The sequence below is a fragment of the Chaetodon trifascialis genome, chromosome 3 (assembly GCF_039877785.1).
Source record: "Chaetodon trifascialis isolate fChaTrf1 chromosome 3, fChaTrf1.hap1, whole genome shotgun sequence".
NCBI lineage: Eukaryota > Metazoa > Chordata > Actinopteri > Chaetodontiformes > Chaetodontidae > Chaetodon > Chaetodon trifascialis.
Window position 1 is genome coordinate 17,027,772 of NC_092058.1, and position 23,737 is coordinate 17,051,508.

The window sequence follows — 23,737 nt, forward strand, 5'->3', positions numbered from 1 at the left end:
TGTTATGTATTTCTGGCTAAATTAAATGAATTTTCCTTCTTCAGCCCAGTGATAAATACAGGCAGCGCGTGAGGAAGAAAAGCTTTTACTGGCCTGTTATTTATAAGGATTTTGTGTTTTTTTTTTTTTTTTTATCATAGTAATGATCACTGTATGTGCATGTCACTATTTAAGGTATTGGCTCTTAACATGGCGACCTGGACCTCGATCTCCTAATGAAACATATATAGATAATTCTCTCTGACTCTTTTTAGGGGGTAAATTCTCTATAATATTTTCATACTGTTTTAAAAAATGTTGCACTTGTACATGTTTTTGTCATAAAATAATATGTACTAAATGATGCTTCTTTGTTTGGAAATATTCAAACAAGACTTATAGACTATATAATACTATGGTCATATTTCCAAACAAAGAAGAAGAATCATTCAGTGCATAATATTATATAACATCACAGCCCCATTCAGTACATATATGTCAAATCTATATGACAAAACTATATAGAAAGAAAAAAATAAATAAATGCAAACAGGTCAGCCTGGAGAAATTACATTACATAAATCATATTTAATATAAACGCTTTAAGGACGAAAGAAAGTTTTTGCCATTCAAACTCGCGCAATGAGTTGTTCCAGAAGAAAGACTTTAAATAAGCGCAGCTTTTGTATGAAAGTCATAAAAACAGGACATTCAGCAGACAGGAGAGAACCGAAATAACACAGAAAAATATAAACCGTCAGACTGTTTTCATGTCTCTGACCTTTTTACTGGTTCAGTCAAAGGCTCAAATTAACCTTCATTAGCAGAGAATAGGTGTGTGTGTGTGCGTGTGTGTGTGTGTGTGTGTGTGTGTGTGTGTGTGTGAATTTTATATGACCCAGGCTAATTTGTGAAAGTCCAGAGACAACATTGAAGGGAGTAGTGCTCCTTGAACTAGTATTCCTCAGACTGTCTGCATGTTTGTGTTTGCTCATGTGCGTGTGTGTGCATATCTGTGTAGCGGTGTGTGTGTGTGTGTGTGTGTGTGTGTGTGGTGCACCCGTCTGTGCTGAAGGAGAGAGAGTGAAGCCTATTGATTATTTTAATCCTCCTATTTGTGAGTCTGTGATCCTCTCGGCTCAGCCTTCCACAGGGGGATTGCTAATGGGGCTGAACGCTTCCCTCCTCAGCCGCTCTCTCCCTGTCCAATTAACTTAACGCTGGAATCTGCCAGTGGGGAGCAGTGGGACTCAGAGGTGGGGGGGACACTGCTGAGATACAACCCCACCAACATCCCCAAGTCCAACATCTCCCAAACCTCTCGTATGCACCACATTCAGCACTCCTCCTCCAGAATAGTATTACTCTCACCTTTAATTAAAGATCCATCTTCTTGTTTTATTCCGCTGAGGTGAGAACTCGCTTCAGCCGTGTTTCATTTTCACACGGTGGCTTTGCAGAGCGTAGGTAGAGGCATCAGCCGCTGCAGAGACAAGGCTTATAATGGGAATGCTACCTTCAAACAGGTTGTTGCAGCTGCAGATCTGTCTGATCTCAGACATTTCAGTTAGTTTTTGGCCAATTAGTTTTTATGTTCAACCCTCTCCTGAACAATTTAACTTTTAATTATGGACATCTTAATATAGCACTGACTTTATTTCATAAAACTGACAGTGAACCTGAAACAGAGGGATGTGTCCACACAGTCTTAAGCCATTCTTTCATGCAGCTTACAATGATACATAGGCTCCACATCTCTAGAGCTAGCAACATCAGGCTAATCCAAACATAGCCATCAATATGTGTCAGAAAGGTGAAGCTGCCCTCTCCCATACCGACAGTGTGCGTTACGTGCTGAGCTTTTGGTGTAAGATACAGCATTTGCCAGTTTTTTGCAAATTATTGCCTCATTACAGCAAAAAATGTCTAATTAAAAAATTAAACAATGGTGTAATGCAAACCTACTACCTGCGTTTGTTTATTCCACTTGTATCTATATTTAGATTTTCAGTCTGTTTTCTGTGTTCAGTTGTCCACAAAGTCTGTCCACAAAATAGCATTTATAACATACTATTTTAACCACGTACCTAAAGGAATCAAATAATAAAGCATGGTTTGTAGCTGTCTGAACCCCATTAAACAAACAGGAACAAGCCACTGAAAAGTTGGTCTAAATAAAAACACTAATGGTCTAAATGGAAATGAATAAAGAAAATGAAGGATTTAAAGGGACAAAATCCAAAATACATTTTTCCTCCTACCTGCAGTGCCATTTATCCATTTACCTAGTTCTGGTGTGAGTTCTCCTGAATATAATGGAACTAGATGGCAATCGGTTTATGTTTGAAAAACTCAACAGTAAAATCTTTTTGCAGAAATAATGTCCTGGTTATTCAAGATAGTTGACAGACCTTGTTGTTAGCAGTTTCATATAGGAACTATATTATTTGTACCAAATTACAACCACCAAGCATGTCACTGCGCAGAAGCACGTCTGCATCTACTGATGGACAAGAGGTCCATGAGATCATCGAGCTCGTGACAGTGCAGCATATAAAATGGTTCTTCCTCGGCTGAGCTGCAATGTTAGCTTGCAGTATCAGTTAGCTACAACTAAACTCCCCAAGCCAGCGACGTCAGACAAGGCTTAGAGGCGTAGATGCACTCTGGCAGTCGGCCATATTGTATGATTATTTTTTAATTTTCTTGAAAAACTGTAGACTACACCTGTCTATATAAGGCCATAGGCCAAGATGAATGTGAAGTTGGCCTTAAATGTCAGCATTGATAAAAATGGCCTATAGTACCTCATTGACCCATATTGCATAATGTAAAAATAGAAGCGGTTAGGGTTAGCATGCAATGGGAGGAGCTCCAGATGGAAATTAAGTTGTATGAAAAAAAAAAAAAATCTCAAAGGCTCTCTTGGCTATTTTGCATTCTCTTTTGAGTTGGTCCCTAATGTCAGGTTGTCAGTCGAGTCACGCAGCTTCAATATTGGATCATGAGGTAAAATCATTGAATATTACTGCAGTAACTCGGACACTCTTCAGGCTAGTTCAGAGAGTGTTATCTGTTATCTGACTACTTATTCATCTTCATTTACGTCCCCAATAGGCACCATCTTTTAACATACAGCTCTCAGACATGATCAATACCTCAGTGGTTGAACAAGTCAAACCTTTGGGCAAAGACCGGGGCGATAAATATGAATCCTTTTGGCAAAAGATAAAAAATCTATTGTTGGAAACTATATAAGTAGGTGTCATTTGCCAGAATGGGAGTGTATAATTGTGACTGACAGTGCATGATTTATAATCCCTGCATCAGCCCGCACTCTTACTCTGGGCTCTGATGCATTGTCAGAGTTTCAATTTGCTATTTTACTTTAACTATCAGCTTGACATAATAACAAAGTGTTTTTCTATCTAATCTATCAATATGTCATGTATACATAATCTCCTCCAGGATTAAGAAGGGAACTGTTTGGATGCTCTCTCTGTTTCTTTCTTTTCTTTTTCCTTTTACCCCCTTTTTTGCTCATTGTGTGTCATATGCTCAGATGGCAGTGCAGCTGTAAAAATAATAAAGAAAAAACAATGTTCACAAAGTCAGATAATTTAGTGCATTATTCTTTATCAATGGAGGACACAAAGATATGGCAGGTAGGTTATTGTTGACTCTTGTTTGAAGTGCTACAAGATATTTATCAGTTGTTTTAAATGTCCTTAAATAAATATCTGATTCTCACTCTATGATGACTTTGACAAATGCTGCTAAATTTTGACATCTTTGTAATAAAAAAACACCTGAGCAGTGAAAACTTATCACAACAGACGTCAATAACTGCTGAGATCTTGGTTTTCCTGCAGGGAGAGAGTGCAGAACAAAAGGAATAATACATAAAGAAAACACTGGTTTTACTCTGACTCAGTGACAGCAAAATAATCCTGAATTTTCTTTCTTTCTTTTTTATTGTGTTTCCTGGTCTTCAAGGGCAGAGAAAAATCTATGCTGATTTCATACATAACAAATACACACAACTCAGCTTGCAAAGTACAGTGACAACAATGAATCCGCGCTGCTCGTGAGCGCCAGAAAACACACACGGTGGGAAGCAGCATGGCACAGAGGTTATGTGAAGCCACTCAGGAGGAATGTCTGTGCACAATATACAATGTCAGGATGGGTTTTCAATCACAGCACAAGAATGACGAGTTCATCAGAAAAGTTCAAATCTCTTCAGGGTACAGTCATGCCATCAGGCTTCAGACGTGGATCTGTGCCTCTTGTTGGCGAGAAAGTCTCTGTCACACATTTTAACAAGTGTATTATTGGACTAATATGAAGCTCTCCTCTTCCATGGCTCTAAAACTACAATAGATGTGCTCAAAGAGCGTTATATCATACCCGTCTAAGCATTATATCATGAAAAAAATAGAATCGTTTAATATAATAATTTGGTTACATCAACATTTTTATATACGTTTTCTGGATGCAAACTTTGAAATACACAGTGACATGCTTCTGCTGTTCGATCCCTCGGCTGGCACCCACCAATCAGAATGAACCTCGGTCTCCATTTTACAGGCTTTTATGTACAGTGAGCTCCATCCAGATCCATACAAAGATGTCCTTAGTTTGTACCTGCGTTTCAAAAAGTGAGTGACAACATCTGCGTGGATTGCCCCATGTTGAGGAGGTTTCATTCGAAATCCTTGTCAGATGGCGGTTTGTTCATAAGACCTGGACTCAACGAGGGAAACTGTCTCATGCATAAGAAATAAAAATGAAAAAGACACTGTAAGGCACAGAAAACCTATAGGTATGGCATATGGCAGTTAAACATCAACAACAGTCTCCTGCATTTCAGAAACATCTTGACGTGGGGATTTTCACAGTCAAATTAAAGGAAAATTTTGACATGTTGTGAAATACACTTATTTGTTTTCTTACAGAGATACATGCGAAAATCGATACCACTCTTATTTATGTAAATAAATGAGTAAATATGAGGCTACAGCCAGCAGCCAGTTAGCTTAACTTAGCACAAAGACAAGAAACAGGTGGAAGCAGCAAGCATGGCTCTGTCTGAAGAATGCCTACCAAAACAACGAGATATAACGTGTTATTTGAAGGTTGTAGTAGGTGGACTGTACAACCTTAGACCTTAGGCTAGATGTTTCCAATGATGCGTTACCATTAAGATGCCAGTATGCTTCTTCAAAAGTACCTGTCAGACAGTCAAATAGCTTCAAAATGGTCGGCCAACACTTCATATGAACCACTTCCTCTCTGATACAACTTAGCCATTGTGCTAGTCTAAGCTAACTGGCTTCTGGCCGTATCGTTATAATGAAAGGACAGACGTGAGAATGGCATCAATCTTTTCACCTAACGATTAGTAAGGAAGCAAATAAGCATATTTCCCAAAATAATTCAACTATTTCAGTAGAGTCATACAACAAACTATGGATGTCAGGTGTGAATATGACTGAGCAGATGAGGCGGCAGAGGAAGCCTCATTAGCAGGACATGATGAGGCTCTGTCATAAGCTCTGGCTCAGGGAAAATCTCAAAGCTAAACCTCAGTATCAATATACTGTGTGTGTTAAGGGACTGTAACCAATAACTTGACAGCCCTTTCCCTTAACGGGAGTTTGAGACTGTGCAAGTCAAACTAACAGCAACGTGACACTTAATGCCTCAACACAAACACACACATAAGCTTGCACACGTTCATGGACAGAGACATACAACAGAGCGGATTATGTTCTTGGTGTTGGCTATATTATCAGCTGCGACCAATAAATTCATGACATTTCTCGTTTGGAAATCCATCTTACAGTGAAGGCGAGAGGCTACAGCCAAGTACACACACCTCGACTTGCAGTCTACATTCAGCGATCAATTCAGGTGATTTCAGACCGACGGCTGAAATGGTCATCTTGTCTCAGTGTAACAGCTGATAGAAGTTCAAATCGTGTGTGTGTGTGTGTGTGTGCGTGTGTACAAGTGAATGTGTGCATGTGAAACAGATCATGTGTGGCACAGAATAATGATTACACGAGTGTGTATCAGAAGTAAATGTTAACTGGTAATATATACAATACTGTGTTCATTTTTACACTAATTCTCTTCAAACTCTATTTGTTAACTGTGATCATGTTATTACATGTTTTGTGTATGGAACAGCATTGAAATGACAAATTACATTATGGCGGCGTGGTGTGTTAGATGCAGAAAGGAGAGGAAACTTTTTTTTTTTTTTTTTGCTTGATTACAGAGAGAGAGTATATAAATGTGAGTATACTGTCAGTCAGGGTAGATGAGGAAGCCAGAGAAGGTGCTGTATTTGTTGGTGTTTCCGCCATGAACTTTGCCTCCATCCAGCTGTACGCACACTTCATCCCCAACGTCAAGGTGCAGGATGACGCTGTTGGAGGCATAGTCGTAGTTCTGATCTGCATCTTGAGCAATCGCACTGGCCTTCACCTGTTATAGAGACAAAAGACACTGATAGTTTGCAAAAGATGGACAAAAACAGGGATATACCATGGAGAACACTGATATCATGAGTGTGTTTTATAGAGTTTTGGGTCTGTGTTGAAGCTGCTGTTTGTCAATTCTGTTCTATTTTTTCTGTATTTTAAGCTTTTATTATAGACAATGAAACGATGAGGGAGATAACAAAGGTCCAAACTGGGTACAATGCAATTCAGGGTACCTCATTCAGTATGCTGTGCTATATATTAATTATCTTACCATTTTGATACCATATTTTGACAAGCATCTGATGCTTCTTCCTGAGTCTTAGTCTTGATGGGGTGAAAACTGCAGCAGTTCAGAGCTTGAGCAATCTCTCCACAGACATTACGCATTTGTTTTAGACATAGTAATTTGGCATTTCAGGTAAAACATTACTGAGGCATTTTATTGAAATTCTATATATTGTTTTAGGACATTCGTGTTAATAAAGCTTTGAACTGAATAATTGAAAAACTAGAAATTACAAATACATTAATACAAGATCAGAAAATTTCAGTTGCTTTCATGTATCTGTGAACATGTGCACCCACTGAAGATTTTCACTGGCTAGTTTCAAATATTTCATCAGGGGAAAGTATTAGTCTCAGCCATGTGTCTACAAACCTCAGTTCCCACAATCCTCTCTGCTCTTATTTGAATTACTGGTCCTCTGTTGTAGCCCCAAAACACTAATCATCACCTGCAATCAAGGCTCGTTCGCCACAGTCATCTAAATGTTTATTACTGTGTTGAGGAAACTGACATGGCAGAAATCTGGATTTCTATGTGTTCAACATGAAGAATACACGCACTACAAGTATTATGCAATCCAGTGATCTAATCTGATAGAAAAATGGTAAAATCCAAAATAATACCAGATTGATCAATAAGAATAATTCAGTTTCAATCCAGTTTGTGATCACACATGCTGATTTTAAAAGGTTTATCCTCTTCATCCTATCACAATATCCCACCTGCAACCACTGTCAGTTTACTTTATCGAGGTGTAACCAGTTCCATTTTGTTTCCTGTTTCATTCTGTGATCTTGGTGTAATGTCATCAGTACAGATGTCTTCCTGTCCACTGGGCAGATAGATGAGATGTGCAGTGATCTTTGGCCTCAAACCTCCATCTAAGAGCACAACCTTTCTTAGCCACCATCAATTTTCCAGAGGATTGTTACACTCACACCTGATCCACCTGTTGCAGAGAAGAGTCTGATAGGGATTGCAAGGATGGCATCAGGGAGGACATCAGTTCATTTGTCAAGAAATTACAGCAAACACAATGAATGTGCAGACATACACACACTGACTGCTGATACATGGACATTTGTTTGGTGCAGCTGAACCACAACAATTGTTCATCAATACCATGCTAGACCCACATAATCTCAGCACTACACTCATTATCATTCTGGTATACAAGAAAAAAAACACCCTGGCTTGTTTGGATTTTTTTAAACCAATCACAAGTGACGAGTCTTTTCAAAATAGGGGAACTTGTTTAACTGGAACATTTGCATGTGGATAGGTGAGCCCTGGCTTTAAAATGGCGAAATCCCCCCCAAAAAACAGTTAGCAGCTGCTTGCTTGTTTGTGTTCCTACTGTTAGCCACCAGGTTAGGGCAACGTCCCATTGTCAGCATAGATCTGCTTGTAGGTTAACAGCCTGGAGCTTCCTGTTGTTTCCTGTATCAACGTGGATTTTGAAAATGGTAACATGCAGGTAGTGGAAGGGGTCTACATTCAGCGAGGTGGACTAAGTAGATACTAACAGTTTCTGCTGTCAAGCTGCATAAGTGGTCCATGTTACACTTATATATTAACCATAAAAAGGATAAAGACTGTACAAGAAAATGACTTTAAACAAGTTGTGAACAAAATGTTAGCAAGCAGTTGCCTATTTACATATAGAACAGTACAATTCAGTTTATGCCCACCTGATGAATGTAAATCCAATAACCACTGCCCTATTAGCTCTGTTTTGGTCTCCACCAGCTCCTCAGTAAAATATCTGGCTCTTTAGTTGCAATAAATGCTCTGTTTAACAGCTAGTCACTTTTTCTTAGCTTTTTCACTGAGAACAGCTGCCTGCTGTGGCTGAAAAGAACGCAAATGAGAGCAGTGAGAGAAAAAAGCAAAAGCAATGAGCTGAAGACATGAAAATGCTTCCTGAGACGAGGGAACTGCTTACAGTCTGATGATAATTCTCTGCAGGTTCATCACATGTCACAACAAGACACTGACAATATGAGCTTCATAAAACTGACTTTAATCTCTGCCATATTCAAAGCCAATGCACTACAGATGCATTTTCTGGTGTGAAGACCACAGAACCAGGAGCCTGACACGATTCTAAAAAGTACTATGGTCAAATGAGTCACACTTCACTCTTTAATCTACATCTGGACAGATTTATGTGAGGAGAAACCCAGAGGATGTCATCCACCCTGATTAAACATGATGCTGGGTCTGTAATAGCACCACAAGCCATTTTAGAGGAAGTCGTTACATCTGTTTATTACTGTATATGTTTACATAACAGTTAACACAAGTATGATACCACTGAGCACAATGATGGCCCCATATTCCAAGATCGTAATGTCCCCATACATGCTGCCATTAAGGAGAAGTTTCATTATAATGTGGATGAAATGGCAATAATGAAACAACCGTGGTTGCACACCGTTACTAAATATAATGTCAGATTTCCTCCGTCCTCAAAGACTTGTTTTTTCTTCTGGCACAGATCAGGATTCAGCCAATAACAATTTCATTGTGGGTAACCAGCTGCTTTGATGGTTAATAGGAAGCCTTCGTCATTATGTAGGTGTGTCTGTTATTTTGTCCACTCCCATTCCCAAGTTCTATGTCCAAGTAAGTTGTTTTGCACCCAGTAAGCAAATCCGCTTATAATAAATTGCACTATCATTGGATAAGTAACCAACTATTCAAGCAGACGATCTATTTAATAGTGGAAAATAAAGTACACAAGTGCATACATATTAATGAATGCAAATATGATATCCTCACTCCATCCTTGTCTCCAGCTCTGGGTCTGTGTGTGACTGAGGATATGGTCCATCATCTCCACCACCCATCAGGCTTCCCAGACTCTCGTGATCACTAAGACAAATCAAATAAGACTAAACTCCCCATTTCTCCTTATCCTCCATCCTATAATGAGTTTCCCCCCAACCCATTTCATCAATTCTGCTCGGTATATATCTCCATACAAGCATTTTTTCCCATGTAGAGAAAGTGAACATTTTTATTCCCTCCTTCAGACAGAAATAAATCGATACGTTTCCTTTGTTTTAATTCAACTCACATCACTCCATTAATTGTTGTCTCTCCCTCCACACCTCACGCCCCTTCCATCATCCCTCTCCCATTCGTTACCCCATCGCTATCTCTTCATTCTGGACCCATCTATCCATCTTTTTGTGCCCTTACACTCCAATGAGATGCAGGTCACGCACACATTTTCTCTCCCCCACCATGGCAGTGGTGGCGGGAGCAGCGACTAAGTGTGTCCCTGTCCGGTCTAAATCGGATTGATTAACAACGTGCTGCTGTGGCAGGTCTCCTGAGGACCCACACACACACACACACACACACACACACACACACACACACACACACACACACACACGACCCCCTCTATCCTCTACCTCCTTCCCCCCTCATACCTCCAGATGCGTCAGGGCAGGCTATACACGGCTGCGGGCTACGGTAATTGGTAGTTGGACAGCCATGGCAGCTCCCCCGCCTAATAGGTCCAACTCCTCAATAACTCCATACAATCACAATAAATGGGGGCACAGGATAGGCTACAGTGGTCAAATGGGCCCATGAAATACTAGGAGGAGGTCAGGATAAGATCCCACGCACACGCACACTCCATCCCGATAAGAGCAGCTCTCTCTCCTCTTTGTTTTTTTATGAATCTCAAGTGAACACCTGAGAAAAACCACATGGCATATGAGACATTTTGTTATTTTATACTGTTAGACTGCTTTGCTCTGAAGGGACCGAACAGCTCCCTTGAGGAGACCTAATGGTTTTAGGAAAAATATAACAGTAAAGACATTCTGACATCTTGTACATCTAACATCTGTCTACATGGTTGAATGGCAGGATTCCCCTGATAGTCTTTTCATCCGAGTTGGAGGCTGACAGGCTGCTGGAACTTGCTACAAATACAGTACAAGATTACAATTAAAACTGGTTTACTTCTCTACATGAGGATGGACAACATCATCACAATCCCTCCAATTAAAATAGGCGAATAAACAGCATGCAGCACTTTAACAAAGACTGCTGGGCTCTGCCTATACCTGCATCAGTCACATCTGAGGGTCGCAGCAAAAGTTGCAGCAGTGATATTCACACATCCTCATTGAAATGGCCTTTGAACATGAACATCAGTTAATTATATTTGCGAGCCAAAAGGACACAATGTTATTTATGGCTTTCCATGGTTGAGTTCCTTATGAGACGCGTAGGCTTACTTAACCTCGACTCAGACAGTGGAGATGCTGACATTTAATGTGTTATGTTTATGATTAATTCATGGTCACGATCTCCTCCTGTATATACAGTAACCCAGTAGACAAGTTAGTCATTTTATTTTATGCACATATTTTTAAGAGTGGCATTTAAAATGTTATCACAGTTAGCATCGCTATTACTGTGGAATATGAGCTAATCATGAATTAATAGTTGTACTCAGTGAAACAAAAATGAAGAAGGAAAGAGTTTTAATTTTAATTATTTGTCTAGGTTAAATATTTCTTGACATTAAAAGAAAAACTGAAATATGTGCAAGAGGATATATTTTGAGTGTTGGAAAATGGATCATTAGAGGTGTAAAGAAACTATGTGCATTTACTCAAATGCAGCACTTCATTAGAATTTTTAGGTACATAATATAATTGAGTATTTTGATTTTCTGCTACTTTATATTCCACTAGATTCCAAAATAAAATATTATACTTTTTACTACATTCATCTGACAGCTGTAGTTAGAAGATTTCTATAAAAAATATGATTTTATTTAAATGCACTGTATGATAAAATACAGTGCATTGAGTATACATTGATTATGATTTAAACTGCACAACAGTAAATAAAGTAAAACTAGCTTCACGTCAACCAGCTACAGGAATAAAATGTTTCTTAAAATGCAATGTATGCATTGATGATGTAACTGATACAGTAATATTCACTGGGTTGTACTGTGATACTTTAAATACATTTTTACTGTAAATCTGACAAATTGATCTTACTTAAAAAAATTGGAAACTAGTTGTTTTGAAAAATCATTTAAACATGAACCGTTACTTGTACCATAACATAAGTGATTTTTTTTAAGTTCTTATTTGCTCTTTCTAAGTGAGCTGATGAATGCATCAGTGCTTTACTTAAGTAGAATTTTGGGTGAAGAACTTTAATTTGTTGCTAATAATTTGCTGTATTGTTTTTTTCTCTTATTGCAGGGACCTGAATTTTTCCTCCATCTCTGTGGAATATCTTATCATTTCTTGGACCGAGCCAAGCTGGTGACACTGCAGCACCAGCGCAGATGAATCTGCAGCTCCGGCTGTCAGCAACAATCACAGTGAAACCTTGTTGTCTTAAAGTGGGCAGGAGGCGCTGGGGCTTTGGGAGTGAAAACAAGAGGGAAAGGCAAATCAGGATTATTGTCAACAGCGGCGGAGATTGATAGTGACAAGGGAGTGAATTTCTGTCTGTTGGCCCGACGTTGTTCTGACTTGATCTGCTGCTGTTGGGGAGAAGGAAGACCCGCGGGACAATAGAGAAGATTACACTGCCTCCACCTTTCATTAGGGGGCAACATTATGGGGAAGAGAGAGACAGAGAAAGGTGGGAGAAAGGGACAGAGAGAGCGAGAGGGGAAATTTACGGCATAGAGATAACTCACTGACGATGCTAAATGCTCAATAAAGTCTACATTTTCAGCTGTGTGCCACTGATTTGTGTGACATATTTAAGGGCTGACATACTGTATTTCAAATTTATTCAGCCAAAGATCTTCATCATTCTTTTTGTATATCGACCCAATATCAAAGTGTGCGTTCATAACGTTTATGTCTGTGAAAAATGATGCAAGTAGGAGATGAGGAAAAGAGAAATGAAAGATACGTAGTGAAAGCAGAAATTTGGATGAGGACACGCAGACGGATGAGCAGCTGCGTGCACTTTTAACAGTCTAAGCACAAGAGTCGGGTAAAGGAAGCCAAAGTTGAGAGGGGCTTTGAGTGATGGGGAGGGAGCCTGTTGGATAACAAACTGATCAAGCATGCCTGCTACAGAGGAGGCGGGGGGATGGGGGTATAAATGAGGCTGGGGAGGTGGGCTGTCCATGTAGTGTGTTATTTTTTCAGTTTTGTTTTGTTTCGCAGCGGTGCCTTGATCCTCTGGTAATAAAACTGACAGGATTCATTCACTGTGATGTACAGACCTCTCAGAGCGGAGCGAGGCGATTGAGCCGGGTTTCTGTTAAACTTACCTGAGGGACCTCTAAGGGTGAACTGGGAGAGAGAGGAAGGGCAATTGAAATGGCCTTTTTTGTAAAAGCTGCTGTGCTCTCACTGGCTCCATCCATGTGTACCAACCTGAGGTATCCTGTTTCTATTATGCAGGTCGACATGTAACCCTTCTCCTGCACTGCAGACTCACACACTAATTGGCATGCTAGATGTTAATATTTTGCCATGACACTCAAGACCCAAGGTGTCAAGATGTTGATTAGACAGTCTCTAATTGGCTCTAGACTGAAACCTTTGAGAGTAGAGGAGATGCTCTAATTGGATATAAATGGGTTCTGTGGAGGGTCTACCTGCAGAGCATCACTGGAGCAAACCCTCTGCTCTGAAGTTAAATTATACTATTCCTTTATGACGTATTGTTTACAAGCTCATATTCAGTCTGTGTGTGTTTTACACCTGTACACACATAAAGAGTGAAGATGGCAATGACCCAAACAACACTCATCATATTAAACTTGCTCAAAGGTCAGGAGTTAATATCCCTCTAATCCTATCCATGTTAAATAAAACCTGAATTATCCAGTGTACATTTTACCATAGTTCATGTTAACTCTGCCACTATCAAACACTGCTGAAACACTGCTGCTTGTGAAAGAGACAAGATCCTGCCTCCTTGATGAGGAGAAATAACGATATAATGGGGAGGCAAAAGGAAAGCACAACAAAGGCATGGCAAAACACAGTAACAACCAGCAGAGTCGTTTTAGTCAACACAATATAATGGCCTCAGCCATTATAACAGAAACATATAGTCAAATAATGGTTGTGTGCATGAACAGGCGCATAAATGTGTTTGGACTCAGAGAAAAAGGCAAGAAGAGAAAACAAGGACAAGCCGCAGGTTATATGAGAGGATTCTTTCTATTTGCTGCACAAGAAATGCTGTCTGAAAGGGTGAACTTTTCTCCTTCATCACAAAATGTTCCCCATTATAATGTTGGGCCATTGTGTCTGACAATAAACCAATGCACTGCACAGAAAATTACTCTTGATTATGAATTATTCTACCAGCATGAAAAAAGACAAAGCTTCAGACATGCCAAAATAGAATAAATTTGAAACTGTCTAATAAAGTGCTGCATGAGGCCCATTCTGACACCTTGTCTGACATACTGTAATTAGCAGCTTCCACCTCTCACAGTAGCCACATCACACCTAGCTACTGGAAGCGAGCCATTCCTTCTTCTAATTGAGTCCAGGCTTGTCATCACCGCATCATTTAAATGTTACATTTAATTATTCTGTTAACTCACATATCTTCTTAGTGATTTTTTTCATGTAGGCTATGTACATAAACCTTGGTTTCAATTAAAGGTGCAGTACTTAAAATAACAAAAGAGTGTTTGCACAACTTGTCTTGCTGCTTGTTGCTTGACAGCTGGCCTTAAAGATGGCAGTTGTCCAAACCCTCATTCATTAGCTTGCAGGAATTAATGCACCTTTAACAGACATTAATCCATTCACTATAATAAAAAAAATAACACATGCACCTTTAGCACAACCTATGTATCTATTATTATAGCCTGGATGCATTTAATGCAGACTCAATCCAAAGTTTGATTCTCTACTTTTGATTGATTGATTGATTGATTGATTGATTGATTGATTGATTGATTGATTGATTGATTGATTGATTGATTGATTGATCAATAGTATAATTTAACTTCAGATTGATCTTCCCTTTTCACCTTTACATTGCTAAGGCTGAGCCACATGTCAGAGCATTATGCTGGGCTTTAATAAGCCACAGGTTTGGCCATCGGTCTTATCCTCCAGTAAGTCAAATCCAACCTAGTGCCACAGCCACATAATGAGGTTACCATGTGTCAATAGCAGAAGAGACGCTAAAATGCTACTACCACTCTGACGTCATCAAAACTATAGTGTGTGCACGTGAGTGTACGTGTGCATGTGTGTATGTGTGCGGACTGACCACCTGACCAACCCAGTTCCTCCCACATTGGACCAGCTATAAATATTCATATTCCCACTCCCTGCTCATCACTGTAAAGGGCAAAGTACATATTGGTGGTGAATTATATATCCATTGAAAAGGTCATCTACCTCAACACCAATCTTTTGATGAGTTATGGGACACGAGGAGTGAACAGGATTCCTTGCACTGGCTGATTCGGCTCTGCAAACTTGGTGTAAACTTGCACGTCAGCAGCACATTTCATTAACAGTTCAGCTGGAAACATGAATCTGATTTGTTTCACGTATGTTAGTCAGATTTCTGGCTGCATAGCTTTTGCCCTTCAAGTCCTCCCTTGATCAGAGGACAGAGGACGCTCTCATGTTGTCTTTTCTCCCATCCTCCTCTGTCTATTCTCCTGTGAATATCCATCTATCCATCTCTCTCTCTCTCTCTCTCTCTCTCTCTCTCTCTCTCTCTCTCTCTCTCTCTCTGTGTCAGTCCACTTGTCTGTGTCCTGCCTGTCTCTGCAGTGATCCCTCCTCAGGATGTTATCTTATTCTCAGCTCCCTTTGGCAAGACATTGATCAACACCATGCATATCAGTCTGACAACTGTTGTATACAAACACACCTGCACACACACACACACACACACACACACACACACACACACACACACACACACACACACACACACACACACACACACACACACACACACACACACACACACACAATTATACACACACACACACAACCACATCCACCCATGCTGCAAAACATACTATAGACACAACGGACTTGATAGGAATAGTTTGACATTTTGTTATTTTTTGTACAAATTAAACGATGTAGAGATGTAACACATTGATTACCAGTGGTTATAGTAATGTTATTACTTTTTGAACTGTTACTTCGACATCTTGGGGGGTCTGAATGTTCACTGCCTGAACAGGAGTTTGATAAAGGCCTGTCTGCACTGACTGTTGATGAATGTTAGTGTGGGACCGAAGGTGTGAGGAACAGTGTTGTGCCAGTTACTGAAAATGAATAATTAGTTACTAGTTACTTGGTAATTGAGTTACGTTACCAATTTACTGCATATGAAAGTGATTAGTTACGAGGGGAAGTAACTTTTACGTCACTTTCAAATTTCTGTTTGGATTCTCTTATTAATGCACACATAGTTACAGTATATTATTTCAGTGTTGCTGCAGCACAATGTGAGACAACTGTCAAATCTGTCATTGTAACATTATGACTATAATGAGTTATTAATACTCCTGACCAGCAGAGGGCAATGACTGGCATTCCTTCCAGTTAGCTACATTGTCTTGGTTACACAGTAGGATTTGCTTGTTTGTACGTGCTTTGCTACAGTAGATAAATAATAATTACATTCAACAAACCCAGTTGTCTTCAGTTGATATTAGAAACATTACAATCACTGCGATGAAAAGTGAGCTCACATTGCCTGAAGCGTCCTGAACCTGCTATCCTCTGCAGTTGTCCACTATTTTCAGGTAAGACAAAATTGAGGAATAACGAGCCATTTAAATTTCAGTAACTGTAATTGTGTTATTTAAGTTGAAAAGATTATTTATTAAGTCATTCATTACATCACTTCACTAGGTGAGGAGGCAGTTAGCTGCTACTAAAGGAAGACAGAGTAATGCACCACCAGTAACTGCAATGTCGTCTTACTCACAACTTTAGTCTTCTCGGCTGGTTTGTTAATATTAACCTCTGCTAAGACGACGGTCACAAATCACCTGGTTTGCTTGGAGGAAGTGTGAACCCCGTAGCTTCACTGCAAAGATGAGTGCAGTCAATACTGCCAGTGCTTAGCAAACTGTTTATGGTCAATAAAAACATAAGCTGGCTGCTGCCAGAAGACCTAATTATCTGTTTGTGTTAAATACAGCATATGTGATGTCTGCATATGAAGGATTTGGGGGTAATGAAAATAATGTAATGAGTCTGTAACCAATTACTTTTGCTGTTAAGTAATGTAACCACTTTTTAATGACCTTTTACTTACATTATTCAAGTAACTTGCCCACGATTGTTCATTAGTGAGCTTTCAAGCCACTGGTAGGTGGATTTTATAAATTTTGGACAGAGCCAGGCTAGCTGTTTCCCCCTGTCTACAGTCTGTATGCTAAGCTATGCTAACTGACTGCTGACTCCTGCTACTTATTTTACTGTAAAGACATGAGAGCGGTATCAATCTCAATCTTCTCATCTAACTTTTGGCAAGAAACGAAGAAACATATTTTCAAGCTGTCAAACTGTTCTTAGAGTGCGTGCTCTCAAAATCTGATAGTAGACATAATAAAATCTATATCAACAAAATACCCATTCATAAAGATTGTTACGCTAACAGCTTAATAGAATAATGTGCAATTGACTGTCTTTACGAGTCTCTAAATTGACAAACTTTTTAAGTGTTATCCTCAAGGTTTTTGTCATTGACTTCACTGGTTCACACTGTTACAAGAACCTATTCACAGAAAAAAAGTAAGATGGGTGCAATGAAACTGTGGGGGCAAGATCAGCACTGAATTGGGTTAAATAATTTAGGTGATGGAAAAGATAATTAATGGGGAAGGAGTCAATAGCCAGTGCGGGTAATAAAAGTGTGTGTGTGTGTGTGTGTGTGTGTGTGTGTGTGTGTGTGTGTGTGTGTGTGTGTGTGTGTGTGTGTGTAAAGGAGGGGCACAGGTGGAGGGGAGAAGATCTCATCTAAAGGCTATGAAAGATTTAACAGCAGGAGAAGACAGGAATGACAATGTCTGTGAAGGCACACAACAAACCAAGTCTCCCAATTATATCTGGCATTTAACTGTCTGTCCTCTTTACTCTGCACTTTATGCACGTCCCGTCAAATCAATGAAATAGGGAATAACTTTTTTATGGACTTGATCAGTCACAGCAAAGATCTACACTATAATCATGTGTGTATTTGGGAGGTCTTTAAAACCAAAGCCCTATGAAAAAAAAGCTTCTTTTTTTTTTACTGAACTTGACATTATATTGATTTAACCATAGATGTTGTATCTCAGAACTATTATAGACTATGGATGAAGAAACAAGTGATTGCTTTTTTGGCGCAGAAACAGGAACTTAAAATGTAATTGTAAAGTAAGGCACTGTGAACATTTTCCCAGTTTTATCGTGAACTATTCCACTTATTTACTTATGTATGCTTTCATTTTTCCCGTTTCCAGCTTCTCAGATACACAGATTTGCTGTTTTTCTTCGTATTGTGTCAATGTGAATCTAATATCTTCAGGTTTCTTCACAGTTTTCTAAATATTTCACAGGCACAAACATTTATCAAGAAAGTAAATTATTGTTTGCAGCCAGAATTTCTCAATCTGCATCCAGAGCAGCAGAAAGGATCGACTGTGATAGACAATCATGGGATATGTACCAGCGATGCTTCATACAAGAGGCTAAAATGTCAGAAAAAAAAAAAAAAAAAAAAACCCAACTGAGAAATGATAAATTTGACACAAAAAATAAAAAAAATCTGTTGAACAGTGTTCAATATATCCTGCTAACCAATCAACAAAAGGAATCTGGCGTCAGGGTGGTGCAGAGGGAAAAAGCTCCGCTGTAACAAGGTTTGACTCCCACAGAGTTGTACTGGGTAACGTTGTGGGTAGCATTGTTGAACTGCAGCCAGTGCTGGGAAAGCTGACATGGCCAGCTGCATGTCCTTGTTGCTACACTCGTGACCCCCACTGATTAAACTCCCTGTGAAGTTCATTACAAGGTGATAAGAACTAGCAAGCGACACCACATGTCTGGCTGCAGTTTCCCATACAGCAACAGTAGATGAGAACTACCCCAATTACTGAAGGAAACCTGTTGCATGTCATACATTTCCTGTCTATCCCTGCACCATCAGCTGGCAATAAAAATTAAAAATGGGCCAATTTTGCATGTTCATCTAATGAGGAACAACTTGAAACTGGACCTTTGTTGCATTTTTGGATTAGTGAGAGAGGTTTAAATGGAAACTGTGAATCTGTCCTCTGTTGAATTCCTAGTGGCCCACTTGCTGTATTTAGAGTCTTTTAAGATGTAGATTCAGTAAAGCATATCGGTGTGTGATCGTCTGCTCAGCAGCATGTTGCTGTCAGTTCATGCACCGTGTGAATTATGTGTAGAGAAACCACGGTTGTACCATCGAACACCTAGTTTGACTTGGCTTGTAACAATGCAAAGCTTTTTTTTCTTCTTCTTCTTCTTCTCTGGTAATCCCCAGGATGTTACTCTTCTGTTCTGCAGCACATGTCAGAATCAGGGCTCCTCACCAGAGTGAGGGCTTAGTTCTTCAAGCTTGTCACTGATCTCCAGATGGAGGCATTCAAGGCTTTTTCCAGACATTTGTACTTGTTTATTTATTTATTTGAATTAAAGTCAGAGTTCCTCAGAAGACAGTAGCCAGCTGTTGCATTTTGGCTTTGTTCCTCAGAGACATGGAAGATTTTTATCCTCGTGATTGCTTCCTCTCTCTCTCTCTCTCTCTCTCTCTCTCTCTCTCTCTCTCTCTCTCTCTCTCTCTCTCTCTCTCTCTCTCTCTCTTCTCTTTGTTTGCAAATTGTACAATTAATTACAGTTTTCCATGTTAAGCAGTCCCACCTCTGTTTCTACTTTCATGCCTTCGTATCGTCTTCTTTGTCCTCCAAAATAAATCGACTTTAAAAAAAAAAAAAGTTTGAACATTTTCTGATGACACTGTATTGTTTAATAGATGGTTGATTGTTTTTCTCCACACCAGAGTTGAGATACTATAATTCTGCTCTAAATAAGCAGCATTTTGGTTCTTGTTGGTATACTTTTTAGAAGCTTTGCTTCTCACTTTTCATTGTCTAAAACGTCATCATGATCTCTCTCTAAATGTTCTATTGTTAAGAAACATTTTCTTTCCCCCATGGTAGTCAAACTATTACACAATACCAGCAACACCTGTGCAATACAATACAGTCCAGTTCTACAGCCCTGCAACAAACACTTCCTCTGTGATGCTGTTAATCATCAGAATTGTTGACCCTGGGTCAGGCAGGTGTTGCTTATGATATTTTTTTGGGATGTCCATAAATCTAGAGACTGTTTTACCAAGGAAAATGACAGCATCACTCAGCAAATGCCCAAAAGCGACATATGCTTATGTTCAAGTGATAAAGTCCTCGAGCATCTGTCGGCGCTATCTCATCCGTCAAGAGAAAAGAAGCTGTGTGACGATGTTTTAGAGCTAGAAAGCCTGCAGAGGGAGGAAGTCGAGGATCGAACCAGTGAGCACTGGTTTCTTATAACCCTGACACTTGTTCCCTAGCCTTAACCAAGCGGTTATTATTGTAACCATGATGACCAAGACATCCTGACCTTAACTAATAGTTATTCTAACCCAAATTAGGATCTTTCTCCACCCTTATCTACGACATTTTTCTGCCTCACCAAAACCTTAATTATAGTGCTTTCAGATTAGTGTTATTTAGCCATTTTGGTTTTTTGCAACTGCTTTAGAAATATCAGCTGGGAAAACATCTGTATGTGACGTCGTGGAGGGTATTTTGTGTATTTTGCCCTTTAATTTGACTTGTTAATTTATGGTTCATTAGCATGCATGATAAAAGTGTTCCTGTTAATGTGTCCATTGCTGTAGGTGGCACAAAGTGATGGATCAAGTACATGTACAAAAGATTTTCACCATTTTTTTATCTATATATATTTATATTTTAGCAGACTGAGAGTTTGTTTGAATAGGCAGAACTTTCAGATCACAACATCAGAGACACTTCTTACCCTTCAAACGCCCCCACGGACACACTCACCTTTCCGTTCTTCTTCAGGTCAGCCCACATGCTCGTCCCGTCACCTCCTCTCATCAGAACATGGTAGGTGAAGTAGTAGATGCCAGGCAGAGGGCAGGTGAACTTGCCGGTGCTCGGCTCGTAGTAGTTCCCCACGTTGGTCACCACGTCATCAAACTTCAGTATTTCACTCCCTTCGTGTTGTTTGCGTAGGCCTGCGTAGAAGGCGATTTTGGGACTGTAGAAGGATGGGCCATAGCCACCGGGTCCAGGCCCTTGTGGACCAGGTGGGCCGGGCTTGCCAGGTTCTCCAGGGGCCCCTTTAGGACCTGGAGGACCAGGAAGTCCAGGGCTCCCTCTGAACCCCTGTTTGCCCCTGCGGTTTGGGAAGTCTGGGGGCTGAGGGGAGACGGCTGTCAGCTCTCCCTGTGGGGGGGTGAAAGTGTCACACACCATCTTGCAGCTCCCAAGCATCTCATAATGCGTGCCCCCTCCTCCGGACCCTCCCCCCTTGGTGGTGTGGACCAATAGGGGTATGGCCACCAGCAGGACCAGAACCATGGCCACGCCGACTCCAGCCCCAATGACACGTTTCTTGCGACTGAGCCGGGAGGCGGCCAGTGTGAGGAAGTCCTCCTCCCCCTTAGCTGGAATGGTTGTGCCGGCCAGGCTGAACTCTGGGTACAAAGTGACTAGTGGATGGAGAAGGTGAAGGAGGAAAGTATGTGATTGTGTGGGGCAGAGAAAAGAAATATGGGGCTATTCTAGGAGCGGGATTGACAACTCACAGACAGGAGAAAATCAGAAGTCGGGGGTGAATGACAAAATGATTTTTCCATTTCTTGGTGTTCAGCACATTTGTTTTGTATCCTTTTATTTTCCAGTTTCCTCTGGTTCACAAAGTCTGATGGCTTTCCACCTATCTAAAGATAATATACCATTTTGCAAGCAAAAAAATATATTTTCTAAATGTCTTTGTCAAAAATGAGCATCATTGTGGAGATGTTGGTTTTCAGGCAATCTTTTTTTTTTTTTTTTTTTATCCAGCTCTGTGGTTGTGGAGGCTCCAGTGAAAAGCTTTCAGTTGCTCAGGCAGAGAGCTGTCAGGTGGGGTCTACAGTATTCCCACTGGAGTTCATCTCACCCACCACATATGGGGAAGGGCGCCTTACTTGTCTGTCCAGGAATGAGAAGAGAAGAATAAGGAAACTGCTAAATCTCTGCTCTTTTCTTTCTTCCTCCTGCTTGTTTTTTGTTGATGGGCTCACACCTCTCTCTACGTATATATGTTGTTTAAGGAGCCTGGATTAGATTTATCTCAGCAGTCAGATTTGTTACAGGTCATAAAAAGGCTAATTCTGACGAAAGGACAGGCCAAATTGCATTGAAAGTGGAAACTCGTGTTTTAAAGGCAGCTTGGATGAAGCAGGGGACATTTTATCACAGCATCACTGCAAATCACTCTTGAAATCTGGAAGGAAAAGAAGACACACACACACACACACACACACACACACACACACACACACACACACACACACACACACACACACACACACACACACACACACACATATAAGAAGTCATGGATGAACAAAACCAAAAGCCTTAACTTTCAGCTTAAAATGTAGGAGAATCTAATAAATAATTAATAAATAAACTTCATTTTGCAGTTCATGAATATTTAAATTTCTGTTCAGCAATTTCAAATAATGATGTGATGTTATAGGATACAGAGAGATTATAATCATAATGATTTACAATAAGTTCAACATCTTTATTATTATTGCTAAAAGTAAAGATGTGGGGAACCTCTGAAATACACTAATCAAACAAGCTGGGTTCACAGCTACATGCTGATATTATTACAGGCCTACATTCATTATGCAACAAACTGCCAAATTATTTTAACTGCAAAAAAAAAAAGAAAGAAAGAAAGAAAAAGAAAAAAATGTAAAACCAATTCCCTTTAAATTAAAATGGTGACTGATAATTCAAACGCTCATCCAGATTTAATCCAGATTTAAAGAGCAAAAGGAGATAATGATTTCACCGGTAAACTTTTTGCAACTGCACACAAAAACAGTTCACCTAACCCGGTTTATTCTCACCTTCCTGTCCTCGCAGCCAGGGTCTCAGAGGTTTTTCATGCTGCGGGTTCAGATGGAAACGCCGCAGGGAAACTGGTCAAGGACCCGAATGAAATCCTTCCAGGACTGACGGAGCGCTCTCAGCGTCGCATCGGGTGAAGTTGCGCTGCAGCGCAAACTCAAAGTCACACTACTATTTAAACTTGCAGCATCTCATCCAGGGCTCCTGCATGGTGGTCGGACCGCAGCGGCAGAAGATGCTCGAGGCAGCGCTCACAGGCAGTCCGAGCAGAAGAAAAAAAAAAAAAAAGAAAAAAGAGGGGGAAAAAAGAAAGGAGCACAAATAGTGTAATTCAAAGTGGCGTTTCCCTTCTGATAAAATCACATATTCTGACCAGTCACTTTGACGCACTTCCACCGTGCAGAAATCCCGCTGCAGAGCGACTTTATTTGCAGAGCAACAGTTCACTCACTTGTTGTATTTTCCGTCCTGCTTCTCTCTCCTCAGCATCTGCCTACTATTGCTCCCCCGCCCTCCCTCCCTCCGTAACACACACACGCGCGCGCGCGCGCGCGCGCACACACACACACACACACACACACACACGACCGCACGCACGCACGCACACCGCGTACCATCCTGCATGTGACCTTTTCAAAAATCAAATGACTACATCTGTTTAATAGTTTAATCAAAGGTTGTCCTTCTCCCTTCTAAAATTGAAGATTTATTTTCACTGCAGTTAGATATACAACCAAAAAATGATATGATAATTACAGCGACTGATGTTACTTGGTGGATTGTCTTCATTTGATATTA

At 40.2% G+C, this 23,737-nt stretch overlaps 2 protein-coding genes across 3 annotated transcripts in view; both read right to left on the reverse strand.

The window, feature by feature from the left end:
- The window catches only part of LOC139328975 (piggyBac transposable element-derived protein 4-like), a 93,562-nt gene that overhangs the window by 25,000 nt on the left and 44,825 nt on the right, over window positions 1-23,737 (reverse strand). The gene's annotated exons all lie outside the window — the stretch shown is intronic.
- c1ql4b (complement component 1, q subcomponent-like 4b) lies at window positions 5,748-23,404 on the reverse strand. 2 transcript variants are annotated; one of them, XM_070959738.1, is made up of 3 exons: window positions 22,939-23,404; window positions 20,849-22,298; window positions 5,748-6,474 (listed from the first exon to the last, which is right to left on the reverse strand). In XM_070959738.1, exons 2-3 carry the CDS (start codon window positions 21,386-21,388, stop codon window positions 6,295-6,297), a joined length of 720 nt encoding a protein of 239 aa, XP_070815839.1. In that variant the 5' UTR covers window positions 21,389-22,298; window positions 22,939-23,404; the 3' UTR covers window positions 5,748-6,294. The 2 variants fall into 2 exon arrangements, with proteins under 2 accessions (XP_070815839.1, XP_070815840.1); XM_070959739.1 differs by having other exon boundaries at window positions 22,924-23,397.